Source organism: Anomaloglossus baeobatrachus, chromosome 5 (genome assembly GCF_048569485.1).
Source record: "Anomaloglossus baeobatrachus isolate aAnoBae1 chromosome 5, aAnoBae1.hap1, whole genome shotgun sequence".
NCBI lineage: Eukaryota > Metazoa > Chordata > Amphibia > Anura > Aromobatidae > Anomaloglossus > Anomaloglossus baeobatrachus.
Window position 1 is genome coordinate 512,142,374 of NC_134357.1, and position 19,271 is coordinate 512,161,644.

The following is a 19,271-nucleotide window of genomic DNA, read 5'->3' on the forward strand; positions in this document are numbered from 1 at the left end:
ATTACTGAAATAAATTAACTTTTTGATAATATTCTAATTTATTGAGATGCACTTGGATATACACTTCTCAACATTGAAATTACAACACCAAGAAGGACAAGCCATAACATTATGCAACTGGAGCGCTAATATCTGATAGTGATCAAATTTTCAAGCACCCGGCTCCATTCTGTGGCATGTGGGAGGTTCATAAAAGCCAGTCTGGAAGAAATTTTTAAGCACATGAAACCTCAAAAATCGGATTAAGTCTTGTGGGATGATTGTGCGATGCCTCCTGTTTGTTGACGTGCCAGTTATCGTTGCTTGTTGCAGAGAGGGACAGTATTCCTAAACTGAGAGACCTTCACTTATCACTTTGACAGACTGCTATATGCATAAGCCTAGAAGTCAGCACTGATTAATGTTGCGAGTCCCAGTAGTTGGGAAAAGAACAAACTGGAATTACAGGAAAAGGTGAACAGAAGCAAACCTCTGTATAGACTGAATGTCACATTTGAAGAATAGCACGTAATAATTCCTGGTCCAACAAATACTAGAGAACCAGACACCAAGCTGATGGTGTTCCACTGACCTTATGTCGCCCCTCTAAAAGGCCATAATGGTGGAGGCAGGATGACAACGAAAGCTGAAATGGAGGTATATCTTCCTACTTTTTTCTGGGACAAGATTAGTCTGATATCCTTGTGGGTAACGCTATAAGGCTATGTGCACACGCTGCTTTTTTTTGACGCTGCGTTTTTGGCCACTAAAAACGCACCCGCGGCAAAAAAACGCATGCGTTTTTACCGCGATTTGGTGCGTTTTTGGCTGTGTTTTTGATCTCTGCGTTTTGCTGCGTTTTTCCAATGCATTGTATGGGGGAAATACGCAGAAAAACGCAGGAAAGAATTGACATGTCCATTTTTTTTTTAAGCTCAAAAACGCAGCTTAAAAAAAAAGTTGTGTGCGGACAGCAAAAATGAAACTCATAGACTTTGCTGGGGAAGCAAAGTCATGCAGTTTTAAGGCCAAAAACGCACCCGAAGAACGTGCAAAAACACCTCGAAAAACGCACTGTGTGAACTTACCCTAAAGATGTTTTCACAAGGGAACATCTTACCAGTCCTACTCCTATGAGGCCATGATACTCGTATGCATATACAGTGAAGGAAATAATTATTTCATCCCTTGCTGATTTTGTAAGTTTGCTCACTGACTTAATTTTAAGGTTAGGTTAAATTTAACAGTGAGAGATAGAAGAATATCAAAAATAAAATCTAGAAAATCATATTGTGTAAATTATATACATTTATTTGCATTTTGCAGAGAGAAATAAGTATTTGATCCCCTACCAACTATTAAGAGTTTTGGCTCCTACAGACCAGTTAGGGTATATAAACCTACAAATTCCCTGAGAGGGAGGGTCTCAATAAGAGCACAAAACCTAAAAGAATCCCAGTGACCCAATGTACCAATAAATTAAGTAAAAGGAAGATCACTGGTGAAGAAGGAGACCAAAACAAATAAATAGTGGAATACAAATTTATTAACAAAATGTGCGTGACATAGAGACAGACAGACAGCAGTGGCGAACAAGATCTTAAAATCGCCAGACACAAACATATGCACAAGCATCACCAGCAGATGGAAAGTGGCTGCTAAGCACAACCAGTCATATGGCAACCAGGGGCCAAATAGCCAGAAGGGAGGAAAAAGGGCCAATCAGTCAGAGGATAAACCACCCAGAGGTATTTTTTCTAAGTGTTTGCTAAGAACATGTCATAAAAAGAAGGATAATAGTATTTTACCTTGAGACATGTTCAATGTGCTGGCAGGCAGGCTGCTGATGGTGGGCGGGGTACATTGGGTCACTGGGATTCTTTTAGGTTTTGTGTAGGGTATGTTCACACGTGGTATCCTAAGGTGACATCCTTAGGCGGGCTTTGCACACTACGGTGGGGTCATGTCGTAAGTGACGCACTTCCTGCGTCGCTCTCGACATCGTAGTGTGTAAATCCTAGATGATACGATTAACGAGCGCAAAAGCGTTGTAATCCTATCATCGGTGTAGCGTCAGCGAATTCCATAATTACGCTGACGCGACGGTCCGATGTTGTTCCTCATTCCTTCGGCAGCACACATCGCTGTGTGTGAAGTCGCAGGAGCGAGGAACATCTACCTGCGTCACCGCTGCTCACGCCAGCTATGCGGAATGAAGGAGGTGGGCGGGATGTTTACATCGCGCTCATCTCCGCCCCTTGGCTCCTATTGGCCGCCTGCCGTGTGACGCTGCACGACCTGCCCCCTTACGGAGGCGGTTCGCCGGCCAGAGCGACGTCGCAGGGCAGGTGAGTGCTTGTGAAGCCGCCGTAGCGATAATATTCGCTACGGCAGCTATCACAATGATATCGCAGCTGCGACGGGGGCGGGGACTATCGCGCTCGGCATCGCAGCACCGGCTTGCGATGTCGCAGCGTGCAAAGTACCCCTTAGGGCCGTTTCACACATCCAGAATTTTGCCAGATTGGCGGATCCGTTACACTCCAGTACAGTGTTAATACTGTACAATGGCATTGTGGCAAGCTCCGGTCACATAATAGCATGTGACCGGAGTTTGCTGTGATGCCATTGTACTGTATTACACTGTACTGGAGTATGCTGGATCTGGCAATCTGGCGAAATGCCGGATCTCTGAAACGGCCCTAAGGATGTCAGGGACAAGATCATAGACCTGCACAAGGCTGGAATGGGCTACAAAACCATAATTAAGACACTGGGTGAGAGAGGAGACAACTGTTGGTGTGTGACGCCCTGGCCTATCAGGTTGTCACAGGGTGCTGTACAATTTTCCTTTCCGTGCAGCATCCATTTCTCTCCCTTGATTCTAGGTGCCACTCAGTGATGTGCTAGGACCAGCATGCAAATCCCACACATGCACACCAGGGGGCAGGTCCAGTGAGGGTAAGGGCCGCCCACCGAAGGGTTAAGCAGACTGGGTGGGAGGTGGCTAGTCAGTCGTCGGCAGGGGAGCAAAGAGCAGAGGGCTATCAAGTAGCTCTCGGAGGAGAGCAGGCTGGGGAGTTGAAGCTCTCCGACGGCGTGAGTGCAGCCTCGGAGAGCGAGGGGCTGTGGAGGTGGAGGCTCCCGGAGGGTCAGACTGGACCAAGGCACACTTGTGACATCGCTGGGAGCGGTCACCTGGACGTGCTCCCCCTCGGCGGCAGCGGTGATAAGGGACGTTTGGTTGAATCACTGCCTGTGTGTTCATTGACCTCACAAGTCAGCACAGCCTCATCCAGCACCACGACAACCACTGTGAGTTTCTCTGCTCTCTGTCTCCCAGGCCTACAGCCCACGTCTCCCCATCCTTCCAATACCAAGCCCCGGGACACCTTCCCCCCGCCCACGGAGGGGTTAACATCACAAGCTGCCATCCCATCGCTCCCGGGCGCTCCTCCAAACACAGCAGCGGTGGTATCCCACATTACCACAAACCGTGGGTGGCATCACAAACTTTCTAAGCTCCCTGTACATATCCCACCCTTTATTGAGTGGCCGCACGACCCCTGGGTCCGGAGACCCCTCGAGCCACCGCGGTTCTGGATCCGAGCAGCCCGGCTGCTGGCACGGGGGCGGTACAGGTGCAATAGTAAGAAAATGTAAGAAATACAAAATAACTGTCAATTGACATCGATCTGGGTCCCCATGCAAAATCTCACCTTGTGGGGTATCCAGGATCATGAGGAAGGTGAGAGATCAGACTAAAACTACACAGGGGGAACTTGTTAATGATCTCAAGGCAGCTGGAAGCACTGTCACCAACAAGACTACTGGTAACACATTACGCCATAATGGCTTAAAATCCTGAAGTGCCCGCAAAGTCCCACTGCTCAAGAAGGCACATGTGCAGACTCATCTGAAGTTTGCCAGTGAATACTTGGATGATTCTGAGAGTGATTTGGAGAAGGTGCTGTGGTCAGATGAGACAAAAAATTAACTCTTTGGCCTTAACTCATCTTTCCATGTTTGGAGGAAGAGAAATGCTGACTATGACCCAAAAAATACCATCCCCACTGTCAAACATGGAGGTGGAAACATTATGTTTTGGGGGTGTATCTCTGCTAAGGGCACAGGACTACTTCACCGCATCAATGGGATAATAGATGGAGCCATACACCGTAAAATCCTGAGTGACAACCTTCTTCCCTCCACCAGGACATTAAAAATGGGTCGTGGCTGGGTCTTTCAGCATGATAATGACCAAAAGCATACAGCCAAGGCTACAAAGGATGGGCTCAAAAAGAAGCACATTAAGGTCATGGAGTGGCCTAGCCAGTCTCCAAACCTTAATCCCATAGAAAACTTATGAAGGGAGCTGAAGCTCTGAGTTGCCAAACAACAACCTCAAAATTTTAATGATTTACAGATAATCTGCAAAGAGGAGAATTCCTCCTGACGTGCGCAAACCTCATCATCAACTTCAAAAAATGTCTGACTGCCGTGCTTGCTAACAAGGGTTTTGCCACCAAGTATTAAATCTTGTTTGCCAGAGGGATCAAATACTTATTTCTCTTTGCAAAATGCAAATAAATTTATGTAATTTATACAATGTGATTTTCTGTTTTTTAGTTTTTATATTTTCTCACTGTTAAAATTAACCTACCATTAAAATTATAGACTGTTCATGTCTTTGGCAGCGAACAAACCTACAAAATCAGCAAGGGATCAAATAATGATTCCCTTCACTGTACAATCGCCATGACGTAACTATACTTTAGTTTGTGGAAACTCCTTCCCAATAGTGATGCACAATTACTGGGACCCCAGGGGTCACAGGTCATGACATACACCACTTACACCCCCACACTAGAGAGGTACCACCCGTCAAACAGTAAGACCTGATTGATTCCCTCAGAGTCAGACAGGCACACCAGGTGGGCGAAGTCAGGCGGAAAGACACGTCCTCCGAGGAGTCTGCTGGCCTGAGGCAGGAAAACAACAGAGAGTTGCAGACACACAGTTGTTCAGTACAGAGTAGTGGAGAGTTGTGAAGTACAGTTCTGCTCGGGGCCTGGGTGGGAGCCCAGGACCCTCAACAGGTCAGGCAGGCAGACGGCAGTGGCCGCCTGCAGGAGACCGGGAATACAACCGGTGGAACAGTAAGGGACCGGGACCGGATGGTGACCCGCCGGAACCGAACCGGGGAGCCAACAGGATACCGGAGCACCAGGCAGGGTACTCAGACCCCGAACTAGGCTATACGCCACCACCATAGTCGAATTAACTGATTGAGGACTGGACTGTATGTTCATTCCCACCAAAGTCCCGAATGAAGGCAACAGCCCAACTCGTCCGGATAGTAGCCAACGCCAAAGGCCAGAGATCCAAGGGCCAGCGTCTGCGGGCAAAGGGGTTCCTACGACACACACACGCCGGGGAGCGGACCACCAGTGCTCAGGCACAGTGGTCACACTACACCACAGGTGCAAGAGAAAGGCGGACATTGCCAACCCGACTAGGAAGCTGCTGCCGGCTGTGGGCCCCATTCATCACCTCGTTTGGTTTACCAGTGACTGTGTGATTCAATCGTGAGTACACCTGTGCCCTCGGGCACCGCACTGCAACACTGCGCCCTGCACCCCGGCCCTCACCCAACCGGGCCTCGGGACCAACATCCCTCTACCCACGGAGGGTTCAACACCTAGCTGCGCCACTACACCGCTCCCGGGAGTCCCCGTACCTTCACCGCAGCGGTGGTGTCCACCATCACCACAACCCGTGGGTGGCGTCACGAATAACCTTCCCGAAAACCAAATACCCGCATCCCCCGCACGTAGCGCCAACCTCCCTTGCAGAGCGACGTGACCCCTGGGTCCGTGAGAGGCTCGAGCCACCGCCTGTAGAACCCGAGCACCGATCCGAGCGGCTCGGCGGCTGCAGCCGAGGCCGCGGGGCGGTACACATCATATGCTGATAAGGTGTTAATCGCTGGTCTAATACACAGCAATACTTCTGATCTGTGGATTTCACACAAGGCACTATAACTTGCAGAACCAGAGGCCATCAGGTCACGAGTGGGGAAATGGGTGATAAATGGCGCGCTCTACCTCTAACAATGATCCAGATTCCGCTGCCGCTGTGATGCTGGAGATTATCAGTGCAGGAGCTGCACAGAGCACAGGGACTCCAGAAATATGGGTAATGACTCGAGTGATGACACTGGGAGGGTCCCAGGGAGCGGCCATGAGGGGGATTTACAGGACACATTAATTATAACAGCCGCAATTATAAATGTCTGAAGAAACAAGTCCGGCATATACAATACGGAGAGAGGTTTTCCCAGGAGATGTGTACGCTTTTCTATTGATCGTCTATGGGATGGCGGAGAACCAAGCTTGGCTCTAATGGGTGACAATACAGGAGGCATGTCACATGTGGGGTATTGCCATGTTCAGGAGAAATTGTGCAACACATTATGGGGACTGTTTTATCTATTGGAAAATTGGAAATTGGAAAAATTGGAAATCTAGAGCTAAAACATCATTTTACTGGTAAATTATTTTTCTTCTCCACCCAATTGTATAAAATTCAGTGACAGACCTGTGGTGTCAGTTTGGTCACTGCACTCCTATTAAGGTGTTTACTTTGTAAAATGGGGTCACTTGTGCGGGGTCTGCTTTTCTGGCATGTCAGGGGCTCTGCCAGTGTGAGGTGGCTCGCCCAAGCTATTCCAACTAAATCTTAACTGTAATATGGAACTTCTTTCCTTCTGAGGTTTGCATCGAGACTGAAAAGTAGTTTTCTGTGTGAATCAAGTTTTATTAACTTATATCACAATTTAACCAAATAATATTAAAATGAGAAAAGAAACACGGGCACGATCCAGTGCACCAATAACTGATAACAATACAGAATAATTTGCAAATGGATACCTAGAGCCATAATTATTTCTCATGAGTCAAAGCAAATAACTTAGCATCATTGTGATTGACCCAAAAGTTCTAAATTAATATCACCATATTGCTTTCATAGAGCAGAAAAAGGAAGAAGAGAAAAAAGAATAAAAAGGAAAATATGAAGTACTGTATAGAATGTTAAGAAAAGATTATCAATATAAAATATAGAAACAAAACATCTTTCAAATGTCCGTGTGTTCAATGCAATGCAAATATGGAGGGAAGCGCCATCTTGTCCTGTATTTTGGATAGCTTTATATATAACACCGTATACTGTCCATAACCATGTCCATAACACTACTAACATAAATAAAGAGATCTTTAGAAAAGAATTTCCTTTATGATATGGTAATGAGCGCAGGGAGTAGTCACAAGAGCGTTAGTTCCTGCACTCATTCCACTCTCTTATCATGTTAGCATAACTACAGGAGTGTGCTAACATGCTATTCAATGCCCAGCGGCCTCATCAGCGGTGATGCGAGTACCTGTGTTGCATTTAGGGTCACTGCACAGGATCAGAAGTCCCGGCACTAGACAGGTCTAGTACACACTAGCATGTGCACTAGACCTCTCTGAAGCCAGGACAAGGTACTGTGATCATGTGCAGTGACCCGTTGTTCTGAAGCGGTGACAATGGATAAAGGAAAGCGCGTCACCGCTGATGAGGCTGGTAATGGGCATTGACTAGCATGTTAGCACGTCCCTCTGGGTGCAGCTCTAATGGGAGGCAATGCAGGAGGCAACTTGTACACAGACCAGAAGGAAATTGCTAGGAATGGAAGAAACCAGATTAATAATTTATATGTTACAGAACCTTCTATGAAATACGAGCCATAAATAACGAACAGACGGCGACATCAGCAGGAAATAACAGAAGCTCCAGAGAAAAAGAAGCATCTATCAGTGAGGTATATGGGAGCGAGAAGAAAAAGATCATCAGCACTGAGGGGGTTAATGCCCCCTGCACCCAGTAAGGCTACATTCACACTTCCGTCTTTTTGCATCAGTCACAATCTGTTGTGTGACTGATGCAACGGATGCGTTGTTGCAGGTAGAGGCACAACTGATGTGACTGCTGCTGGAAAAAACGGATCCTTTTTTTTTTTTTTTACTTTTGGAAAGGGTATTAGCTGATCGTTTACAAAAGCCGGTCGCTGGGCTGGCCGACGGTCAGTCACTCCACGATGGGTCCGACGCAGGACGGATGCAACGCAATGCCATCAGTCACAATCCGTCGGTAATAAAAGTTTATGGGGAAAAAACAAATTCCTGCAAAATATATTGCAGGATACCGTAATTCCTCAGGGCGATGGATTGTGACTGATTCAAAAAGACGGAAGTGTGAATGTAGCCTAAAGGGGAATCTCCACACACCTCCATCTACAGTTGTAGCTAAATCCCAGTGGCTAGAAGGCACTTGGGCGTGACCGGCTTGGTTAGTGTGCTTGGTCTGCTTCATTGCTGGGCGTGGGGATGTTTTCTCCCATCCACTCCCTGCACCCCCCCATTTGGTATTCTTACCCCCAAACTACACTTCTATTATAAACAACTCCATCACCACATGGACTTGAAAAAAATCCATCTATGTTGTTATGTTGTAGGTTACATGGGCATGACGTCAGCAGAGGTCCCATGGCCCACTGGGATTTAGCCATAACCAGGGGCCTAGCGGTCGCAGGGGTTACCACTGCAACCAAGCCCGGGGCTTCAAAGGGCCTGTCCTGGAACTCAGCACTTGGTTCAACTGGATGTGAACCCAAGTACCACATCCAGCTGACATGTGTTGCAGCACTGAGCCCAGTCTGGACTCTGTGCTGCAAACTGCGGCAGAACATGGTCACTGCAGCCAGCCCTGGGGTAACACATGTCCCGGCTACTTAAAAAATGCATATGCACTTCTCTCTCCGCCCATAATCCCGCCTACCTCTTTCCACTGAAGCCGGTGCTGAGAGGTGGGAGGGATTATGGATGGGGAGAGCAGTAATAGCAGCACAGTGATCACCCAGTCCCGGCTTTGTGCATCTGCTGGGCGATGGTCTGCTGCTATTACATAGAGCGATTTCACTTCTTTCCTGCCCCCCTGGAAGTCAGTGGATCCCCGCTACCCTGACAGTTTCTATACAGTATACAGCACAGACGCTGTATGTTCCATGTAAGTTCCGCCCCTCCCGTCCATCAGAAGAGGGGACAAAGCTGATCATTGCCTCCTCCTCAGCAAAGCCAGTCCCGCCACAGCAGTAAGCCCCGCCCACCGGCCTGCTGTGGAGTTTCAGGCCTGTGCAGTGAGTGCTGCTGAAATACAAGAAACCTCAGAGTGTATTCCTCCCTCCTGCATGTCATCGCTCTGTAGTCGGCACTTGCAGGAGCTGAGGCTTTAGAGGACGCAAAGCTAGAGCTAAAGTGAGTACTGGAGCTCCCTGAATGATGTCTCTAGCCTCTTCAGTCCTGCTATTTGCCTCTCACAGCTGCTCTCTCTTGCCCCCTCCCCACTTCTCTGTCACCTATACTCTTATTTGCCCCTCACAGATGCACTCTCTTGCCCCCTCCCCACTTCTCTCCTCCACCTATCCTCCTATTTGCCCCTCACAGCTGCACTCTCTTGCCTCCTCCCCAGTCCCCTCTTTTCTCCTTCACCTATCTTTCAATTTGCACCTCACAGCTGCACTCTCTTGTACCCTCCCCCACAGCTGCACTGTCCTGCCCCCTCCCCCATAGCTGCACTGTCCTGCCCCCTCCCCCACTGCCCTGTAGCTGATGATGCCCCAGTGCTGTCCTGTGATGGTGGACGGCTCTTCTCATCTTCATGGTTTGCTGTCAGACATCCAACTTTCTTATTTCTTTGTGTATACAGTGTGTTTAAAAATGCAGACATATACAGTATATAACATAAATATATAACAAATATAGTATGTATGTCTGCATTTGTGTAAAGTGACTGTGTACATCCGACATTTTAGTGACAAAATTCAGATATTAAAAAGCATAAATAATACTAAAAGCAGCAAAAAAAACTGCTTAAAAATAGCAAAACTTGTGCACCATTAAAAAAAACAACTACCATTTTATATGCAAAATTAATAAATCTATAATGTTATTTTTAGCACAAATACGTACAGAAAAAAAGGTGAATAGGGCCATATACAAGGACGGAAACATACGAGGATGGGGGACAAAGATACAAGCATGTGTTGGGAAAATTGGATGGGAGGGAAAAAGGCTCTTACCCTTGGGACTCAGCTTCTGCATGCTTTGCTATACATTTGTTCCTGAACCCCACTTTTCCATGCTCTACTAAACATCTTTCCCTCAACACCCAGCTTTCCCATGTACTATAACACATCTTTCCCTCAGCATGCAGCTTTCCCATGCTCTGCTATACATCTTTCCTTCAGTACCCAGCTTTCCCATGCTCTAATATCAACGGCAAGCTGGATGCTAATGTAAAGATGCATAGCAGAACATCGGAAAGCTGGGTGCTGAGGTAAAGATGTACAGCAGAACATCGGAAAGCTGGATGCTGAGGTAAAGATGCATAGCAGAACATCGGAAAGCTGGATGCTGAGGTAGAGATGCATAGCAGAACATCGGAAAGCTGGATGCTGAGGTAAAGATGCATAGCAGAACATCGGAAAGCTGGATGCTGAGGGAAAGATGCATAGCAGAATATCGGAAAGCTGGATGCTGAGGTAAAGATGCATAGCAGAACATCGGAAAGCTGGGTGCTGAAGGAAAGAGGGATATCAGAGCATGGGAAAGCTGGGTGCTGAAGGAAAGAGGGATATCAGAGCATGGGAAAACTGGGTGCTGAGTAAAATATGTATAGAAGACCAGGGGAAGTAGCGATGTGTCGGTCGTGAATGATCTGACACAAAGATCCGGCTCCCTGCTGTGACCGACAGGAGCCGGATCACCAGTGAGAGCCACTAAAATCTTGAAACGGGTCTTTTTGCAGCTGAAATCCCGCCCACCCGTGACTAAACTCCGCCTACTCAACAATCTAATTGGTCACTTGTAAGTGGGCAGGGTTTAGCTGCGGGTGGGCGGGGTTTTGGCAGCGTTACTTTAATCTTAAATATGTGTTCACCTGAGGTGAACAAATATTTAATAAGGAGCAAAGAACGATCTGAAAGATCCGGCTCTTTTTGGTGAGCGGAGCCATAGGAACTGAATTAGCAAAAAGAGCCGGACTGCCCATCACTAGTTCACACGCAATTCTGCTCCGCACACAACGTACACCGTGGTTTCGCTCAGCACATGTCATACACACACACACACACACACACACACACACACGATGCACACGCGGCTCTGCTCAGTACACAGTGTACACATGCAGCTTCACTGCATACACATCATACACGCAGCTCCACTCCACACTTCATATACACTCGGCTATGCTTCATACACATCGTACACCCGCGGCTCCGCTCAGTAAATGTGCAACTACACTCCATACATGCGCAGGTCCGCTCAGCATCCATTGTCTGTCGTTCACAGCATGGATTTAAAGTTCTCTAAATCCCCTGATATCTCTCTGAGAGACTCGCATCGCATCACCCGGCATGGACACACACTCTCCTGACAGGAGCCGGTCAGCTGCATGTATTTCTATGCAGCTGAGATGCTCCTGTCAGGAGAGCTGCAGCCATGTCGGGTGATGTGATGCAAGACTTGCCCGAGTCTCTCACAAGTGTGACTCTGACCTAACTGGCAGTAATTAGCTTGGTCAATAACACACTGCGCTGAAGAAGGTTTGAGGTTTAAAAAAGAAACTAAATGTCCAAAAATTGTCCCTGTTTGAGATCAGGCAGCCAGTTCTCTCATTGTAAGGCCAGGCAGCCAGATCTCCTCAGTGTGTGGTGGTTGGGCTGGAAAGCTGAAGCAGGGGCTGTGGGGAGGATACACCTGAATGGACTGGCACCTCCAGAGCCTTTGCTGTGCTGTGTGACAAGCTGGGCTTTTGCTTTGCATTCCTGTCTGAGGTAAGGCCTTGTATTTTCTGTTTATTATCAGTGTGAATAAAGCCCTGACTTTTCCCACTGAACCCCCGTGTATGCCTCTCTACTGCGTCCCTGCATCGCCTCCAGCACTGATTCCCTACAGCTGCTTCCAGGCCAGTGGGTGTGACCGGCTTGGTTGGTTGGCATGGCGATGTTTCCTCCCATCCACTATAATCATGTAAGGGGGGCTTCACCACCCCCTGCGCGCTCCTCTCCTGGGGGTCTTATCCCCACTCCCCCGCTTCTATTAAATAACAACTCCATGACCACGTGGCCTAGAAAAATGATGTTTATTCCATCTGGAAATGTGGAGCCGCGCACTAGATATATGGCTGCTCTGTGCTTACAGGACCTGTGATGATGTCATAGTCATGTGATCAGTCACATGGGGGGAGGAGCCATTCTACAGTTCACAGGAAGTGAAGTGTTTTCCCCTGTATGAAGCGGCCGCATGTAAGAGAAGAAGCTGCAGAGAGGGAGAGAGTCGGGTAATGATGGCGCCGAGAACAGACTGTGTGTGATAAAGGGGAACGGGGCAAATCCTGGTGGCAGAGGGAGCGGAGCTTTCACCACTAGGATTTAGTCACAGCCATATATCCAGTGTGCGGCTCTGCAGGAGGAGGGGTGTGGAGATTCCCCATTACATTAACCCCCTCAGTGCTGCTCACACTCCAGGAGACAGAACGTGTTCCCGTCTGTGCGGCTCTATCAGGATCTGTCTGTATGGGATTAGATTGGGTCACTTCCCTCCTGACGCCGCTCGCTGCTCTGTTACTGTACAGTCTCCATTATGGCCGTCGCCCGCTCCATGTTGTCACTGTCAGGAGATATTATTAATGCTCTATCATTATCTGTTACTGACGGCCCCGGGTCTATGTTCTGTGATAAATCTCTGTGTGTGACTATAGGTGGATTGTGTGTTATACCGGGGGCAGGACGGGGCCAGGACTGGATGTAGGGATCATGTGAAGCCGGTAACAGCTCCGGAGATTCCTTACATGGGATCTTTCTGATGTTACATCGTCATCTTCTCCCCATTCAGGTCCCTACAATATCGGATCCTCTCAGATCTTCTATATAAGAGAATTCTCCTGATTGACCCATCAAGGATGGATAGGGACAGGGACAAGATGGCGGAGAGGATATTACACCTCACCCTAGAGATCCTCTTCCGGATTACTGGAGAGGTGAGAGATTCTGATGACGTCACATTACACCATTCTTATCTATGGGAATAACAGATGGACAGAACTGGAGAGGTGAGGACTCTGGAAATGTCTGTAGTGAGGTTTATTAATGTGTCTCTCCATATCCAGGATTACACAGTAGTGAAGACCTCTAGTGAGCGCTGTCAGGACCCTGTGTCTGAGGGATGGGGAAGACCCCTGAGCCCAATCACGGGGCCTCCACCTCACCCCCTGATACATGAGGACATCAATGACCAGAAGATCCTAGAACTCACCTACAAGATGATTGAGCTGCTGACTGGAGAGGTGACACTGCTGGGAATGCTGGGACATTATACAGTAATGCTATGAAGGGATCGGGGGATGACGGTATCATTGTATGTGTCAGGTTCCTATAAGGTGTCAGGATGTCGCCGTCTATTTCTCCATGGAGGAGTGGGAGTATTTAGAAGGACACAAAGATCTGTACAAGGGCGTCATAATGGAGGTTCCTGAGCCCCTCACACCACCAGGTAATAGACAGGACTAAATACACACGGCTTATCGTTATCTGTATGTAAAGAATGAATTCACTCCCTATATGTGTTTCCTCCAGTTCTATCCAGTGAGAGGACAACACCAGAGAGATGTCCCCGTCCTCTTCTTCCACAGGACTGTAAACAAGAAAATCCCGATGTTCCTCAGGATGATCAGGTAGATGGAGAGAAGGTGCCATGAAATCTCCCTATGATGTGTAGATGGCTGTCAAGGTTAGAGATGGGTGAACCTTTCAAGGCTTGATTCATCGAGCTAAACTGAACAAATGCCGAACCGAACTCCGAATCTTATCAAACAACATTGGATTCAATGGGAGGCCAAACATAAGGCAGAGAAAACAAATTTAGGGGAGTCGAAAAGCTTCCAAAAAATGCAGCCCTACTGTATTAGCAAAGCCATTAGCTTTCTAGACTAGTGAAACAACAAATATAGCGTTGGATAAGAGACAGGTGTAGGGCTGGTGCTCCCATACCTCTGCCAGTACAGACAAGACGCAACTTGTGGACCCATCTTGGAGTCTTGATATTTAAAAACATTTCAGGCAGACAGCAGGACAGTGGCATCACTTTCCCCCCCCTTCTTTCTTTCCCCATAGTGTTTTTGCACAGCAGGGAGGTAAGGTCCATGCAATACACAGGATGTGGCCTGACATTTCCATTTTAAAAAGTGAGCACACAGCGACCATGCCTTTTCCAGCAGTGAATCCAGGCGGGAATAGTGCTCTAGAAATTTCTGTACAACCAGGTTGACCCAATGCGCATGTGATGTCACCGAGGTGTAGTCCTGCCACCAGGTTTTCACCGTTATTGCACACTTCCTTCCTTGGCTCCAGGTTCAATGGAGACAACCATTGACCAAACTGGGCCTGTATGGTGGTCCACAACTATACGGCTGTGTGACTGCGTTCTCCTATGTATATGAATTTAAGCACTGTATTTTCATTTAAAAAAAATCAGCAGATAAATGAGTGACAGGAGTAGGCCTCTTGCTCCCAGAACCTTGACAGTATAGACAAGACACAACTTGGAGACCCATACTGGAGTCTTGATATTTAAAAACATTGCAGGCAGCATGACCCCCCCCCCCCCCATTTCCCCATGGTGTGTTTCACCAGATAATGATAGTACTTTGCCTCATGGTCCTGTAATTACAGTATATTCTGCAGCTCCACAAGTGAAGCTTTCTGTCACCCAGCAATTCTCTCCAGGGGGTGCCAGGATCTTCCACTTCTTTATATCAGGAACATGACATTACTTTTTCTGGCCTACTCGGCCTTCACAGTCCTCAGATCTTAGTCCTATAGAGCATCTCTGGGACGAGGTAGAATGGGATGTTCAGTGCCTGTCGGCTCCTCAGTGTAATTTTCGGTAAATGTAAGCAGCTTTCCTGTCCCCATGGGCCTGTAATCCTGCAGAACTATTTCATCACCTGGAATCTTTGATGTGATAAATTGCTGATCTCCTAAATGCCAAAGTAAATCCAACGCTCCTAGATGGTGTCTGTAATAATGTGGCCATTCAGTGTATGGTTTATACTTGGTGGAGATGACAGGATAAAGCTGATCATAGACATTAGATATTGTCTGGATCTTCTCACAATTTTCTGGTTATGGAGACTGCTGGTTACAATTAGGAGGGGACAGGTTGGATTATACAGGAGACCTGCAGCTCTGTGGTATCTACTGCTGTCAGTTTTGATCGTCATGTTCATTTATGATCTTTTCTGTTCTTCTGAATCATTTCATGTGACTTCTCCATCTGTCTGTGACTTTACAATATTTGTTTCAGGGTGAAGATCTGACCCATATTAATACTACAGAGACATATGTGAGGGGTCATGAGCGGAGTAAAGAGGAGATTCCTACAGATAACCGCACAGGTGAGTAGTGATCACTAAGGCTATGTGCCCACAAGACCTTGTTTGTGCGTATTTTGCCGCGGAAGACCTGGGAATTTTTCTGGATTTTCCAGGTAAATCCGCAGGTTTTAGCATGTACAGTCACTCCCCATGTTCTCCTATGGGATATGGGGAGTGCTGTGTCCACGCTGCGGAAAGTGCAGATGCCGAACATGCTGCGGATGTCCGCATCCGCAGGTATAATTGCATGTCAATTATTCCTGCGGAATTACCTGCGGATGTCCCGGCCCTCCGCTATGGAGATAGAGGCCGGGACGTCCGCAGGTAATTCGCATGAAAGTCCGCATGTTTCCCGCAGCTATTCCGCTGTAATCTCACAGCTAAAAATAGCTGCGGACGCCGGCGGGCAGCTGCGGGAAACATGCGCTTGTACCTGCGGATACATCCGCAGGTACGAGCGCTTGTGGGCATGTAGCCTAAATGCAGAGAAGTCACAGATTCTACTCCATCACTGGCTTCTATAATAACTTTATATGATTTATCAGAATGTACTCACATGGAATTTTTTATGTGAATTTTATGCTTAAAACTGTAGGTGCCGCTTCATTAAGACTTGCACTGTGGGCGCCGGTCTTAATGAAGGGGTGTGGTGAGGGAAGATGACCTGAATTCATTTTGAGGAAATTTGGCAGTATATTAATTCTTCACGTCTTCTCTATGGCGTGTTCTTGCCAGAAATGTTCCTGCATTCAAGGACTGGAGTAAAGGCCCCGTGACACACAGAGATAAATCGTTGGCAGATCTGTGGTTGCAGTGAAATCATGGACATATTGTTCCATTTGTACACAGCCACAAACCTGGCACTGATTGACCACAATTTCACTGCAACCACAGATCTGCCACAGATTTATCACTGTCACTGTGTGTGACAGGTCTGAAATGTAATGTGAACAGCATGGGAAAAATGCCTGGATGCTGCTGAGAACAAATAAATAAAAAAAAGGTTCCTTACTTTTGATAACTAAGCAAGGTAAAGCAGGCAACTGGGATCTGAGCTGATATTATCAGCTGGGAAGGGCCATGGTTATTTTGCCCTTTCCAGACTGAAATAGCAGCCCACTGCCTCCCTTGAAGTGGCACATCACATTAGATGCCCTAATTCTAGCGCTTTGCCTGGCTCTTGCCGATTGCCTGGTGTGGTGGCACTCAGGGTATTGGATTTTGGAGTTAATGTCAGCTGTGAATTGTTAGCTGGCATAAAGCCAAGGGTTTAGTATTGGATAGGAGACATCCTCATTAATAACCCAGTAAGTAAAAAAAGAAGAAAAAAAACAAAGGGAAAAATACTTTTTGACTAAAGTCTCCCCTACACTATCCCTTATTCAGAAATTTATCAAAAAAAAAAGACGAAGAAAGCCATGAAGATTTTAAAGTAATCCAACTTAGTCCAAAAATGTAAACATAAAAAAAGGTAAAATGTAATAATTAAAGAAATAAAAGCAAGAGACAGTCCCTCGTTCACCACTTTGTTAGTGTGACGCCCTGGACTAGCCAGGTAGTCACAGATAGCGCCCCGCACAACACCAGTCCCATACAAGGTAACACCAGCCAAACCATAAACCCTAGTCACCTCCCTCAGTGCTTGATGGACACACCAGGGGGCGGAGCAAGGCGGTTGGTACGCCCACCGAGGAGTTCAGAGGGCCTGAGGCAGGAAACACAGTGCAGTTTGACAGAGTTCAGTTTGAGTGTTGAGGAGTGAGGAGGTCAGGCCTGTAGTACAGGCCTGTGACAGACTGACAGGTGCCAGGGTCGGAGCCCTGGTACCTTGGCTAGGAGGCATACGGTGGCCTAGCCTGCAGGAGCCGGGAAGACGGCTCGGTGGAACCATGGTGTACCGGGACAGGGTAGTGGCACGCCGGTACCGACCCGGGGAACCGACTCGGAAACCGGAGCACACAGGGGGGGTACTCAGACCCTGAAACGAGGTCCAGAAGCCACTGGACCGAGTTAATTGACTGATTGCGGTCTGGACTATAGGTCCTTTCCCACCCAAGTCCTGACTGAAGATAACAGCCCACCGAGGGGGATAGAAAGCCACCGCACAGGCAGAGATCCCACGGGCCAGCGTCTACGGGCAAACGGGCTCCTCCGACATATACAAAGCCGGGGAGCGGACTCCCGTCTCTGAAGCGCAGGCAGTCTACACACACACACTACACGGTGCAGGAGAAAGGCAAACACCACTGAACCGGGTGGAGGACCAGACGCAGCCGACTGCGGGCATCGACCACCATCAACTTTGTTTACCAGAGACTTGTGTGTGTGCACCGCCCTGCACCACCCAGCTACTCTCCCCAACGGGTCCCGGGGCCGTCACCCCTGCCCATGGAGGGGTTAACATCTTGCTGCACTACAATCTCCCCCGGGTGCCCCGTAACTGCAGCGGTGGTGTCTACACCTTCACCACATCCCGTGGGTGGTGTCACGAACTCAAACACGGCTCCGGCCGTACACCTACCTACCACCCCCCCCTAAGTAGCGCCAGCACCCTTTCAGAGTGAAGTGACCCCGGGTCCGGAGGCGCTCGAGCCACCCACCAACGAGTCCAGATCTGAGCGGCTCGGCTGCAGCCGAGCGCGGGGCAGTACATTAGCTCCTAACCATCCCCTCCCCACAAGCTTCGACGTAATCCATGGTGATCCCAGGATGTCCGCCGATTGTCGTACAACCTATGAAGCCTCATTCAGAGAACAAAGCTTCATAGTTCACTCTCAGTCATTTCTCACAATTTGTGACTTCAGTAACTCAGTAACATCACCGCTCATGAGCATAAGACATTCTGGGTCTCGCGTTTACCTCCTTGAGACCCGGCGAGGGCGGTGAAGTCATGTAAGGTTCCTGACATCACTGCCACTGTCACCGGGTCATGCAGAGGGCAGCGCGAGACCCGAAAAGTCTCACGAGTGGTGACGTTACTGGGAGTAACCGATGAAGCTTCATTCTCTGAATGTGGCTTCATAGTTTGTATGACAGAATCTGTGGATATTGTGAGATCACCATGAATTATATCAGAGCTACTTGGTGTTTGGGGCAGCTAATAAAGTGATGAACGAGGGACTGTCTCTTGTCTTTATTTTTTTATGTCTTTCAGTTTTCTATTTTTTTTTACTACGTCGGATTCAGTGGATTACTTCAGAATCCTCATGGCTTTTTATTTTGTGGTTTGTTTTATTTTAAATAAGTTGGTGAATGAGAGAGTCGGGGTGTGGTGTGTATTGTGGTGTGTATTGTGGTGTTTTTTGTTGTTTTTTTTTTTCTTCGTCTTTATACTTACTGTAACAGGTTAGTAATTTCGCTGTCTGATGGACGCCTCTCCATTATTAACCACTGGGCTTGATGCCAGCTGACACTACACAGCTGACATCAACCCAAAAAATATTACCCCGATTGCAATCAGCAAGACCTGGGGAAAGCACCCGAATTGGCACAGCTATTGTATGCACCACTTCTGGTTGCAGTTGCATTCTGGTATTTTTTGACTGGGAAGGGAAAAAATAACCATGGGCCTACCCAGCCTGATATCAGCTCGCCGCCATCTGTTTATCCTTGGTTAGTTAAAAAAAAAAAAAAAATGATTTGGTTTCCCCCTATTTTTTATAATTATTTTTTTTTTTTTTTTTTAGCTTAAAACAAGCTAAACACCCTTTATTGCCACATGAAAGGCACTAAAGGGTGTAAGTTTATAATATGTA

General features: G+C 47.7%; 1 protein-coding gene across 1 annotated transcript in view; it reads left to right on the plus strand.

Annotated features, from left to right (window-relative positions):
* The first annotated feature begins 13,859 nt into the window (after nucleotides 1-13,859).
* LOC142312860 (uncharacterized) overlaps nucleotides 13,860-19,271 on the plus strand; it is a 138,737-nt gene continuing 133,325 nt past the window's right edge. The window contains exons 1-2 of the mRNA XM_075351846.1: nucleotides 13,860-13,871; nucleotides 15,447-15,537. Coding sequence (XP_075207961.1) covers nucleotides 13,860-13,871; nucleotides 15,447-15,537 — 103 coding nt within the window. The remainder of the gene's footprint in view (nucleotides 13,872-15,446; nucleotides 15,538-19,271) is intronic.